This window comes from Micromesistius poutassou (genome assembly GCF_964030765.1).
Source record: "Micromesistius poutassou genome assembly, chromosome: 22".
NCBI classification, from domain to species: domain Eukaryota; kingdom Metazoa; phylum Chordata; class Actinopteri; order Gadiformes; family Gadidae; genus Micromesistius; species Micromesistius poutassou.
The window spans coordinates 1805694-1819446 of NC_140292.1; the positions used below are offsets into that span (position 1 = coordinate 1805694).

General features: G+C 49.2%; 1 protein-coding gene across 3 annotated transcripts in view; it reads right to left on the reverse strand.

Moving 5' to 3' along the window:
- dennd5b (DENN/MADD domain containing 5B) overlaps positions 1-10326 on the reverse strand; it is a 40040-nt gene extending 29714 nt beyond the window's left edge. For all 3 annotated transcript variants that reach the window (XM_084486600.1, XM_084486599.1, XM_084486601.1), the window contains exon 1: positions 10045-10326. In XM_084486600.1, the coding sequence (XP_084342726.1) occupies positions 10045-10153 (109 nt within the window). In that variant the 5' untranslated portion in view covers positions 10154-10326. The remainder of the gene's footprint in view (positions 1-10044) is intronic.
- Positions 10327-13753: the final 3427 nt, after the last annotated feature.

Below are 13753 nucleotides of genomic sequence, written 5' to 3' on the forward strand. Positions count from 1 at the left end.
GAACATTCCAGTAGGACAGCTTCTCTCCGTCCTCAGACGGAGGTGGTCTTCCATTAATGGCACTTAATGAACGCACTTATTGTGTGTTGTAAGTCTTTGCACTTAAAAATAGTACTTAGCATCGTGTAGCATCTTGTCCTAGCTATCTTTGTTGTATACGGGGAATGGGTTAACCTAGTGATTGTTAGTGCTTGGCACTTGGTTCTATGAACATCCTTACTGTTCCGACAGCGATATATTGTAATTTGTCTTTCTTCTGACAAGTGTACTTATTGCAGAGGGAGGGGTAGAAGGAGGACTGTGTTGTGTAGAATCATGATGACGTTTCCTGTACTCTTCCTGGGACAACAAGAGAACGCTGAGGCCAGGAGACCGGTCCAGACCAGAGCTTATGAAGATCAAGAGGTCTGAGATGGAAAAAACTGTCAGAAATAACAACATTCCACCGTATTCATACCAGAGAAGTTCGCCTCTAGTGTGACTGGATGTGAAAATGTAGCGTATACGTGTGGACATACACTGTGGAAGAACTGTGTTCACTGCAAGGATAATGTCTGTTCTCTGTGTGTAGAGTGTGGGTGCATGTGTCTCTCTATAGCATGCAGCAGCTGCAGTAATTACAAGGTGATGAGAGAGAGGGGAACACACACAGATCCCTGTGTGTGTGTGTGTGTGTGTGTGTGTGTGTGTGTGTGTGTGTGTGTGTGTGTGTGTGTGTGTGTGTGTGTGTGTGTGTGTGTGTGTGTGTGTGTGTGTGTGTGTGTGTGTGTGTCCATCCGCCAGGCAGCTGATTTTAATTCATCTTGAATTAATGTGGACCTGTCCCCGTGGCAACCCCCTGTCTCCATACACAAACACACATAAACATACACACACACTTCTGAAGGGAAGTGAAAGTGTCACATCTTCAGGCCCGCTGTCATTTCATCTGGGGGGGGGGGGGACGACAATGACAAGAACAGCCAGAGACCTTTCAGAAGTACAAGGGCCCCCAAGGGACGGACCTTTAGGTACCAGGGCCCCTGAGACAAGAGATAAAATCAGAGACAATGAGATAATAATAGAGGTAACAAGAGACATAAGAATAATGTAAATATCTCATCGTGCCAACAAAGCTTTTTAATTGAATCATCATAATTGAATCCTCATTGCTGATCATCATCAGCAAGAACGTTCCGGAACCAGCAGGAACCAGCAGGAAGACATGCAACCGTAGAATACACGTCCCGTCCGTTCCCCCAGTCCCTGCTAGGAGCTCATCATCTCATCATCGGAACATCTGGCGGGCTGCTCTCCCTCCCCTGCACCGAGGCACAGGCTGCTGAGGCTTGGTACGCAAAGCGGTTCCACAGAGCCCCCCCCCCAGCCCCCCCCCCCCTCCCTGGGGAGGGATGCTGTGCATGGGTCTAAATGTGCCGTGTGATCATGCAAATATCCCATCCATATTTTCATATTCACTCAGGAACTGAAACAAACGTGTGTGCGTGTGTGTGTGTGTACGTGTGCGTGTGTGCATGCGTGCGTGAGCATACTGACAAGACAATAGCCATTGTATAAAGGCCTTTTGTAAATCGGCAACACGCCATTCCAGCCCAGCGGTCCACTGGGGACGTGAGGCTGGCAGTGGGTCGGTCCGTCATAGCGACATGACAACAACCAGTGCCTGACAGAAAGGGCTCTAGAAACACCGGCTGGCTGAGAGAGGAATGCTCAGAACCCAGAGGGGAGGCAGAGGAGGGAAAGAAAATCTGACAGAGAGACAGAAAGAGAGAGAGATAGAGGCAGAGAGTGCCACATCGAGAGAGAGCGAGTAAGAGACAGAGATAAACAGAGACAGAGAGAGACAGAGAGAGAGCGAGAGAGAGGGAGAGAGAGCGAGAGAGAGAGAGAGAGAGAGAGCGAGAGAGAGCGAGAGAGAGTGACAGAGAGCAAGAGAGGTAGAGAGAGCGAGAGAGAAAGAGAGAAGAGAGCGAGACTGATTTGACTGAAGGCTGTGTTGACTCAGTCTTATCAGGAAGACCAGAGGTCACGTCATGAGTTGGAGCCGTTTCATCCTACAGAGAGCAAAGTCTACAAACAAGCTTTGATTTTGGCCTCCAAACTAGACTCTGTGTGTCCCTGTCTGTCCCCTGTGTGTGTGTCTGTCCCCTGTGTCTGTCCCCTGTGTGTGTGTGTGTGTGTGTGTGTGTGTGTGTGTGTGTGTGTGTGTGTGTGTGTGTGTGTGTGTGTGTGTGTGTGTGTGTGTGTGTGTGTGTGTGTGTGTGTGTCCGGGCTCTGCTTGCTACACCAGTGTGACTCTAGTCGTGACTCGTGTTTGTTGTTCAGATACGAGGCCAATAAAGCTTTGATCGTTCAGCCTCAGAGCCGCGACAGCAGTTATGGAGAAGTAACTCAGCTGCTCAGCTCCGCCAGTGCCAGTTGTGTAATCCTCTGTCCACGTGTGTGTGTGTGTGTGTGTGTGTGTGTGAGTGCATGTGTATCACTGCGTGTGTGTGTGTGAGTGCGTGTGTATCACTGCGTGTGTGTGAGTGCGTGTGTATCACTGAATCTGTGTGTGAGTGTGTGTGTATCATGTGTGGGAGTGGGTGACCGCGTGTATCACTGCATGTGTGTGTGTGAGTGCGTGACCTTGTGTATCACTGCTTGTGTGTTTGAGTGCGTGTGTATCACTGCGTGTGAGTGCTTTTGTATCACTGCGTGCGTGTGTGAGTGTGTGTATAACAGCCCTGTGATGCTGATTTGTCCTAACAGTTCTCTGTTACCGCAGCGATGGCTCTTGCTGTTACGTAAGGAGATTTATTACAGCCGGTCTGACATAACACTGCTCAGCACATTGTTAGTGTGTGCGTGTACGTTTGCGTCTTCTTTATTGAATCATATGGATGTTTTTGGGGAGGAATCCATTATTTTTCTCTTTGCTCCACAGAAGCAGAACATTATTTACTCTCTGTCCTCAAGGTCTCTCTGACCCACTAACTGAATCTTCAACGACACTGGCTACAGAAGCTGGCTACAGACACTGGCTCCACGACACTGGCTACAGACACTGGCTCCACGACACTGGCTACAGACACTGGCTCCACGACACTGGCTACAGACACTGGCTACAGACACTGGCTCCACAACACTGGCATCACGACACTGACTTCATGACACTGGCCAAACACACTGGCTACATGACACTGGCTTCATGACACTGGCTTCATGACACTGGCTTCATGACACTGGCTACAGACACTGGCTACAGACACTGGCTACAGACACTGGCTTGAACTTCATGACTTTGGCTGAGCAGCATGTACCATGTCACTATAGAAGTAGCCTTGAACTCCTAGAATAAATAAAGAATGTTGAACAAACAGATGGACTGATCTTCTCATGTTGACCTGCTCATGGTCACAGTGGACTGTTGTCACAACGACTTCCATCTTTTAAATGTCCAACACAACAAATGTCCTTCTGGAAGAAAAACAGTCTGACTAAATTAAATTAGACTTAAATTAGTTCAATCCAATACCAAAAGGGGTGTGTTGAGGCCTGCCATAATAACACACACACACACACACACACACACACACACACACACACACACACACACACACACACACACACACACACACACACACACACACACACACACACACACACACACACACACACACACACACACACAATTATCCCGGTGGTAGGAGTGGTGGGGGGGTGATGCTACACTCTGCCTCACCCTCTCCTCAGAACCCAGAGAGTGCCGGCTGACCCGCGGTGAGGACTGATGGAGGAGATGTGTTCAGTGGACCTGAACCAACGGTCCAGTGGCGAGAGAGTCCCAAACCTTCCCTCACTCCCTGGAGCTCCGAGCTGAAGCCGTGGCACCCATAAGGAGCCGTGTGGAATAGGGACCGAGCAGGACGGCTCTAAGACCACGCCCAGTGCTGACGAGCCGACCAATCACAGCCTTCAGCCTGTAGCCAATCACGTTTGTTATCTCTGTCCACACGGGGGCGGGATATGTGAACGTCTCATGACGCAGTCGGAGAACCGCGAATGGGTTAACCTAGCGATTGTTAGTGCTTTGCACTTGTACTTATGTGTATAAAATGTACTTATTGTCAGTCTTGTAAGCTTTGGATAAAAGATTATCCAAATGCTAAATACCCTCAATGTAAACGTTTCAGCGCCTAGCTCTGCTTCCTGTGAGGTGCGTTGGAGCTCTGAGTGAGCAGTGATCTGCCTGCACACGCTCACTGGGGGTCGAGGGTGTGAGCACAACTCTACCTTAGTTACTGCTGCTCCCACCGCCTATAACACACCTGCACACGGCACACCGTTCAGGAGGGAATGACTAGAACACAAAGGGCGGTATGTGGCTCAGGAGGTAGAGCGGGTTGGCTGGTAGATTGGAAGGTTGCTAGTTCGATCCCCCCGATCCCCTAGCTGAGTGTCGGGGTGTCCCTGAGCGAGACACCTCACCCTGACTGCTCCTGACGAGTGGGTGAATGTGAGGCAATATAGTAAAGCACTTTGAGTGGCCACTGGTTAAAGCGCAAAGCGCTGCATGAATCCATTTACCATTTACAAAGGACGTATTTCATACACCACCGTATGAGCGATGGGCGATGCTGAGGAGGACCGGAGCAGGCCTGATAAGCTTCCCATCTCACTCAGCAACATCGTCCCAGTGGAACCGCCTGCAGCGACGGACGGCCGAGGAAACCGAACATCCTGCTCCACATCTCCAGGGCACCAGAAGATGGAGTGTGACATTTAGAGAACAGTCCCGGTGGGAACCCCCCACAACAGCCCACCAGACACTCTGGAGCCCCTCAGAAGGTCAGAGATGTTTACACAATAGCTTTGATTCAATTACTAGTATATATAATGGCGTCTGCGTTGAGCTAGGCTGTAGAGTTTGGACTGATCGTTTGGAGCCTTTGTCGTGTGATCCAAACTGAGAATCCATCCACGAGCTCTCCCCCTGTGAGAGGCTATTGGCGGAGAGCAGAAGCTGTTGTGTTCCCTGCTCTGCCCTCCTCTTCACGGTCACCCACCCAGCGGCTCAACTACTAGCCCCGCCCCCTTTTACAACTAATTACAGAAGTCATTAAGAGGAACTGTGGCTTCACACTCTGGTGGCACAAAGGGAGCAGAATGCATGATGGGTAACGGCTTGTGGGCCCATCCAGCATCGCCTGACCCCACCAGGCAGGGCAGGCACCCCCAGGCTTTTGTCCTACGCCCCCCCCCCACAGAGACAGCATATGGGCCGGGGGTCAGAGGTCATTCAGAGAGGCAGGGCAGGGAAATGGCTGAGGGCCACGCCCACTGGGAGCAACTGCTCACTTTACCCAGCGAGGGTGAGAAGAGAGGGTGAGGCGGAAAACTGGTTGTCTTCCGACAGCCAGGGTCTGATGATGGATCATCACCGGCGCCCGTATCACTTGGCTCTCCCCCCGACCCTTGACCTCTGTGTGGGTGCTGGGAGGCAGACTGCAGGAGGCTCTGGTCACCAGTGCTTCACACTGGGCGGACCGCCCAGTACAGAACAGCTGCAGGGTTCAGGCCTCCCTTCAACACAGCAATGGCGCCACCCTACAATATAGATGTATAGGTATGTAGATATAGATCTATATATATAGATCTATAAATATAGCCCTGGTGTTGTGTGGACTGTTCCTTTGCGGGGAAGCCAGACATGTACGGTGTACTGGGGACATGTGAAGGCTGACCCGGTCTACAGAGTACCGGCACCCAGCTCACACCGCAGGGGGGGGCACCCTGATGCAGACCCCCTGTTGGGTCCCATACCCGCCATACACGACTGCGTGGGTTTGGATACTGTTGCGGAAGCGTCACACCCGGCCCTGAGCTCTGTACCCTCAGGGATCTGAGGATCTGAGGATCTGCAGCACTAGAGAAACATAATCAGATGGAAAGAGGAACAGAAAGTGTTGACTTGTTGTTGTGGAACCCGTTTCTTCTGAACCTCTCGCCTGCACAGGAACCCAACCCCCTCACCCATCAGCGTTTCTCCGCTCTGCTGATTCAGTGAGCGTTCTGTCTTCTGCACGCCCAGTGGAAACATCTCCCAGACAGGCGGTGGTCGTTCTCCATAGTGACACTGGTTAACAACGTCTGACTGACAGGTCTTTATGTGTTCCACACAGCAGCCATAGAGCAACACAGAGAACAGAGGAGGAACCCACGGGCGAGATGGAGACACGTTTGTGTTCCTCTCCGTGTTCAGGCCTGTCCCCCGCGAGCAGGCTTACATGACCTGCCTAGACCCAGGATTACCTAACCAGTTCTGACAGAGAGTGTGCGTGTGTGTGTGTGTGTGTGTGTGTGTGTGTGTGTGTGTGTGTGTGTGTGTGTGTGTGTGTGTGTGTGTGTGTGTGTGAATGAGTGAGTGAATGGCTTTTTGTGTCTTTTGTATACAATATTCCAGTATTTTAAGAAGGGAATAAGAGGCTGTAGCCAGCAGCAGCACTGGATAATATAAACTGATTAGATGAAGCAGAGCGAGCAAGAGAGAGACACAGAGTGAGCAATCGAGAGAGAGAGAGAGAGAGAGAGAAAGAGAGAGAGAGACTAAACTGCAGGCCAGAGCCAAAACAGATCATTAAATTCATTACTGAACATACATAACAACTAAACGATGGACAGGAGACCACTGGGGCGACACAGAAACAAACCCAAATTTAATTAATTCTCTTTTGTCTGCGATGATAAAAAAACGATGGACCGTTAAGGGGTTCCACCATTACCATAACCCTCACACATGTCACGTTTTAATGAGCAGACAAGAGCTCTGAAATGGGTCTTTATGAGCCATTAGGAAAACCCACATTAGCATTGTAGCGTAACGCTAGCATCGGCTCATTTGCATAAAGCAGGTCAGCAGGGGCGGGCGTTGTCGTCCTCATTAGCATTCCGCTCTGCCTCCCCTGCCATCAGCCCCCCTCGAGGACAGATGGTCCAGCGGAACAGCCACGGACCCCTCAGGACCACGTTCTGGTGGGTAGGGGGCCCGCCTCTGGACCCCTTCAGACCCAGACCCTTCCCCTAAACCTCAGACCACTCACCTAACCCTGACCCCGCCCCTCAGACCACTCACCTAACCCTGACACCTGACCCTAACCCTAATCCCCAGACAACTCCACTATTACAGGTCCAGAGATGCTCAGAAGCCTGGAGACCCTCATGACCCTCATGTCTGGAGACAGACCAGACCAGTCCCAGTGGTCTGGTCCAGTCCCAGTCAGTCGTCTATGGTCTGGTCCTGTTAAATAGTTTGAGCTCACCTCATTTACTGACCTTTACTGCAGAACTTTTACTTTCTATCGATATCTATATTCTTACTTTTACTGTGTACTTTTGTAGAACACGGTCTTCGGTTGTTATTGTTCCTTTGTTACATTTTAAACCTCTTTGTCAAATGCCAGCTTTGCATACCAATAAAGCTCCGAGTTGCACTGAGCAGAAGGGCCTGGCGCTGGAGAGGGGGGGGGGGGGGGGGGGGGGTGCAGAGGGGGGCGTCACACAGGTGTGAGGAGACAGAAAGGTGTGAGGGGAAGAGACGGAGAGATCAAAGAAGAGGGGATTCAAGAAAGAGGAAGTCTGGAACCACAAAGAGCTCCAGGCTTTCATCTCAGAAGATGCTGGCTCCTCACCAGACCACCTCTACACTGGCAGAGAGAGGGAGTGTGTCTGTGTGAGTGGGTCTGTGTCTGTGTCTGTCTGTGTGTGTATGAGGGTGACTGTGTGAGTGTATGTGTATGTGTATGTGTGGGTGGGTGCATGTGTATATGTGTGTGTGTGCCTGCGTGCAGTCTCCCCCCCCCAAAAAAATAGCCCCCCAACTAAGCTCCCGTGATTCGACGACCCACAATGCATCAGGCGTGTTCTGGAATGTGGATGAGAAGCTCACTGTACAAACCAGTCGTATTTATACACCACACATGCTGGGTGACGTAGTAGTCGCTGCCCCACTATTTTAGGACAGAGGCGATGGGGGGGGAGGAGAACGGGAATCCTGGAATGGTTGGGAATCATGAAATAGTTTCCCATCAGCTTGCCTCTTCACCATTAATAAATCCACAACACAACTGTTACACTCTTCTGCTTCTTGGTATTCTAGAACCGCAGAGAGAGAGAGAGAGAGAGAGAGAGAGAGATTCCCGGCCGAACAGGAAGACAGGTCCTCGTGCAGGACAATGGGGTGAGGGAACCCGGGCTGCTGCCACACAAAAGGCCGGAGCAACAAGAACACACGGCAGAGTCTAAAATAAGCACCGCCATGAACACACACACACACACACACACACACACACACACACACACACACACACACACACACACACACACACACACACACACACACACACACACACACACACACACACACACACACACACACAGGTTGACTGATATCACTGTCACGTTAACTTGGATTTCAGAATCTCAGCATACACACTTGGGTCACAAACTTTTGGGTCACAATTAGAGCATTTTATAGACACAATTGATGAACAATTGTGACATGAAAGAGAACAGAGAAAATAATAAAGACGTCTCCTGTCTGCGTCAGTGGCAGTACGGTCGCTTCAGCCCAGGACTACACAACTAGACAAAACCACACACTACACAACGACAACCCGCTAGGTCACATACACCAAACTGCATGGGTTTTCTGTGTGTATGTATGTGCCTGTGTGCGTGGGTTTTCTGTGTGCCTGTGAGTGTGTGTGTGTGTAAGGCAGAGACCCTTGACTGGTGTTGAACCAGTAAGATGGTTTATGGTGGGTGGTAACAATACCCTGGCATCCATCACCCTGCGTTAGAGTCAACTTGAGAAAAGGGGGGAGGATGCTAATGACCCCCTGCTGAAAGGAGGACCCGAGTGGGGCCGGGCTGGGGGGGGGGGAGGGGTCCAATGGGAGGCCTCTTAAAGCCGTGTTGCAGAACTTAAACCGTTACAGGAGCTTTGATGTCAATCAATCAATCATGTGTTCCATGATTGATTGACAGCTGACAGCGATGGATAAAACAGCAACAAGCGGAACAGACCAAAGATATGAAACCTCAAGACCATAAGAGCATACGGACCAGGAGTCCTACTGTAACATCACCCACAGGGTCAATAGTGGGATTGGTTAATCTCAGCTCCAACACAACAGACAGATGACAGATGCCCCCCATCTCCGGGGACCGTCCATCTCAACGCCGGATGACCTCATCACAGCCTCGCCATGACATCATCAGGGCTCCGTATGATGGACGAGAGACTCAGCGTCTCAGTTGTCCACCAACCAGGGTTGGTCATCACACACACACACACACACACACACACACACACACACACACACACACACACACACACAGACCAAGCAGGTGACCAAAAGTCCAAAACATCTCCCCTAGCAACTCAAACCTCCTCTCTCTACTCAGGATTTCCATATTCTCCTCTCCCGTCCCGGCCGGGGGGAGACGAGCCTTTATGACCGCGAACATGAACGCAGCACAAAGAGCTGCTGAACTTTAGCCCAGAGTCTGCCACACACACATGTGTTCACAATGAGAACGCGAGGGGCAATAAAAGTCGACATTACTGCTGTTTGGTGGAACACCGATTCTAAAAGACTCCAGTCGACACTCGTATAAACGGACATTAGGCATCGTCAGTAGAAAGGGGGAAAGAATCACGATAGATTTACTATCTCTCTCTCTCTTCCCCCCCCCCCAACACACACACACGCACGCACACACACCTCCTCTCTACTCCTGCTCCATTCATGGTACAAACAAAACAACACAACGTGTCCGTCTGAAAGTACCGCAGATTGGTCAGGGTGTTTTTCACGGTGTTTAAGGACCTTACGGGTCCACTATGAGGTGCTCGATGTTGTTCTGATCCAGTGATGGGACCAGTCCGACCAGGACCGATCTTCTCCACCACGTCGTGTTGTTCTCCAACCCGATGTCCAGAGTCCAAACTCACAACAACACAAGAAACCCACAACACATATATATAAATTATCATCATACCGGCTAACTCGTCAGCCTCCAGCCCGGTCTCGGTGTCCAGTCCGCATATAGCGAAGTAGTGTGCGAAGCGGCAGGGCGCCGCTCCGGTGCCCGCGGTAGAGCCGCTCATCCCGGCGTCGGAACGCAGAGCGGTCCGTTCGGAGCTTCACCTCCCCGGAGCCAAAGACCACATCCCGTCCGACAGCGGACTGCTTCAGGAGCGGCTCTCTGTTGTCGGTACCGATAATAAATCCCAAGAGACACGAACACACTCCGTAGCGGACCGTGTGTGTGTTTGTTTTGGTCCACAGCTCGACGCGTTGTGAGTCTGAAGAGAGACGAAGATCCGGACCCTGTAGGCTCAGCGGGGGGCGGGACTTTCAAATCCCGCTCTTCCGTCAGCATTGGCTGGTTGTGGGATCCTTGTCAAGTGATTCCCAACTCCCGGTCCCTGGACCCGTTAGAATCGGTCCTTGAACTATATCCAGAAAAGGCTAAATGAAAATGAAAAAATGAAAAATACAAATAAAAAATGTTTTTATAACTTAGGCTATACGAGTCATGTTATTTCCTCCAACTCATAGACTCCACACACTTACTTGTAGTGGAGAAAAGGGAAACATTTTGTGAATTGTTCTGAACGTTGAAATATTGGTAGCCTATATTCAATTCATACAATTAGCCTTTGTTGCCACCTAGTTCATAATATGCAACTAAACCACTTTTCAGCTTTGCATACCAATAAACCACTTTTCTCTCATAAATTGTATAGATATTATTCATTATTGAAGGGAGCCTTAGACCGAAACATTTCATTGCTTTAATTGTTGTGAATATGACAAAAAAACATCTTCAAAATCAGCCACATCCTTTGTTTAAAAATGATGCATCTTAAAATGAAGGCATTCAAAATATCTAGTGGTCCTCCAAATTTATTTATGAATATGCCGGTCCTTGGAACAAAAAAGGTTGGGAAACCCTGCTTTAGTATAAAGACGCTCACCAACGCGCTTATTATGTATTCATCTTCTGCTGCCATACATTGAGACACTGGTTTTAAATGAAGTAGGTTTGTTTCAATTATTCATTCAACCCAATTCACATTTAGATTAATTTATGTATCATGCTAATTGATCGTACAATTATTGTATTATAATATAATATGAGTATTATCCCGATCTCTCATCCGCTTAGAATTGGGTCAGTAGGCATAACAAAACAATACATTCACTTTGAATAGACAAATGTCAAATATCACTATGATAATATGTTTACGAGGCTATATTGCCATCTGTTGGTGGCCAACGGCAGTGCAGCACAACCACAATCGTTTTAATAACAAATGACGCAAAACAAGACAAATTACAAAGGTTTCATCATATTTTCCCAATATTATTTCCATATTTTCCAAAATACTTTTGGAATGCAATACAGGAATACGCTAATACACACATACTGTAGATCTGTTGAAAAAGACAAAGGATCACTCAAATATAACTAAACTAACAAATGTAGCTCTCAGTATTATAAAGAGATACATGGAGAGAATTCTAAAATTTGGATTCTAAGAAAACAAGAGTCACTTTTACGCCGATAGGGAAATAAACATGTTGTAGGTCATAGTGGTGGCCAGCAGAAGGCGCTGTTAGCACAGTTTAGGGTGAAGGGTCGAGAGAGGAACAGAACGGGTAGGCCGACTTAACGAGAAGACGAACCGCTGTTTAGAGTCAGAGAGTGTATCACTGATCAAAAACCATTCTCCTTCGCTCTGCATCTATACCTAACACCTGGTCATCCATCAAAGTCATTGATCTCTCGACTAAGGGCCCATCTCAAGCAGAAACATGATTGATTTGGTCCCTGAAGAAAGGCTCTGTTTCTTCTTGCCTTGCCTCACGCTCCTTAATGACAACACGTCGTCAGAGCTCGGTGGCTCTATAGGCACTTCAATATAAAGACCTCCACTCCAACGCATACCCAGCCCCGCGGCCAGCCATACATTGACCTTTGACCCCGTCGCCCTCTTTCCCTCCTCCTCCGGTTCCTTTTGTTGGCCTATTTCGGTCTTGCTGAAGAAGCAGCGACACAGTTTCTCCCTCCTCCCCTGGCCTCCTTTATCTTCTTAGAAAGTCCTGAATGTGTTTCCCCCCTGTGTTGTCCTCAGACCGGCGCTCCCATAATGCCGTGCAGCGAGTCACAGCTCTGTGTTTAAGAGGTATTTATACCTCCTGGATGTACAGCGTCTGGTCCTCTGCTCCAGAGGTGTGTAGTCTGGGGTCGGAGCTACCACAAACCCTCTCCTTTCTAAGGGTGTTTTCTATTTTTTAAACGCGGTCTGTGTGAGATACCTTCTCTCCTCTCAGTCTGCACAAAAGGACGCAGGCCTGTGATCGGTGTTCAGACCCGGGCTCGTCCATCCAGGAGGAATCTGGGAGATTCTGTCTCTCTCAGAAGAAGACAACGGATGACTACCGACACGGAGGACTGGTGAGTGTCTCTCCTCTCGGACGCGCTGCTGTCACCGCTCCCGGGCCAAAGTGTAGCAGCTCCATCACTAACTAGGGGAATGATGAGAGGAGTTCTGTTGCCCCTGGCAACGCCTTTCACGCCCTGCTCATTGGGAGGGAAATATTGCTGCAGCAGCACTTTCCAAAACTGCCTGAAAACGGTGAAGGGTCTGATCGGGAATTGATGTGAGAAAGTTGTTTATGAGGACTCCTCATTATGGGATGTAGCAGCACTGGTATTATGAGTTCCCTCGGCCCAGATCTCTGCTTGGCTTTAGGGGTTGTTTCACATCCAGAAGATTTAATCAAGTTTTCTACTGTGGGAGAGACAGAACAGTGCGGCAGAATAGTTTTAACCACACTCACTCACACACACGCACGCACGCATGTACACACACGCACGCTCACACACACAGAGACATTATTATCCAACAAGACATTTATTCAAATGATTTATTCACTCCTGTTGACAGCATCACTTCTCTCTCTCTCTCTCTCCCCTCCCTCTCTCTCTCTCCCTCTCTCTCTCCCTCTCTCTCTCTCTCTCTCTCTCTCTCTCTCTCTCTCTCTCTCTCTCTCTCTCTCTTTGAGGTTTAGTTTAGTTTAGTAGATCCAGGGTTACTGAAGACTAAGTATTTTAGAAGTTAAAAGAGAGTCTTGAAATGCGATCTAAATGTATTCTCTTCTAGCACTGCAATTCAACTTTCAGAATCGTTCAGTAGCAACATCTATTGAAGCTCTTTTAGATAGAATCATGACGAGGTGAGAATCTGCACCAGCAAACTGTTCTCCTCCCAGATGACTGGGGGAGGAGGGGGGAGGACGGGGGAGGTGGAGGGAGGGTGTGTGTGCGTGTGTGTGTGTGTGTGTGTGTGTGTGTGTGTGAGTGTATTTTTCTGCAAACAAACACTTCTGATTCTCTGTGGATGGCCGCAGCCTTGTGGAGGAGTCTTCAACAGGTAACACACACTATTCACCACACACTAGTCCACACACACTAGTCAACACACACTAGTCAACACACACTAGTCCACCACACACTAGTCACCACACACTAGTCAACACAAACTAGTCAACACACACAAGTCAACACACACTAGTCAACACACACTAGTCACCACACACTAGTCCACACACACTAGTCACCACACACTAGTCACCACACACTAGTCAACACACACTAGTCACCACACACTAGTCAACACACACTAGTCAACACACAC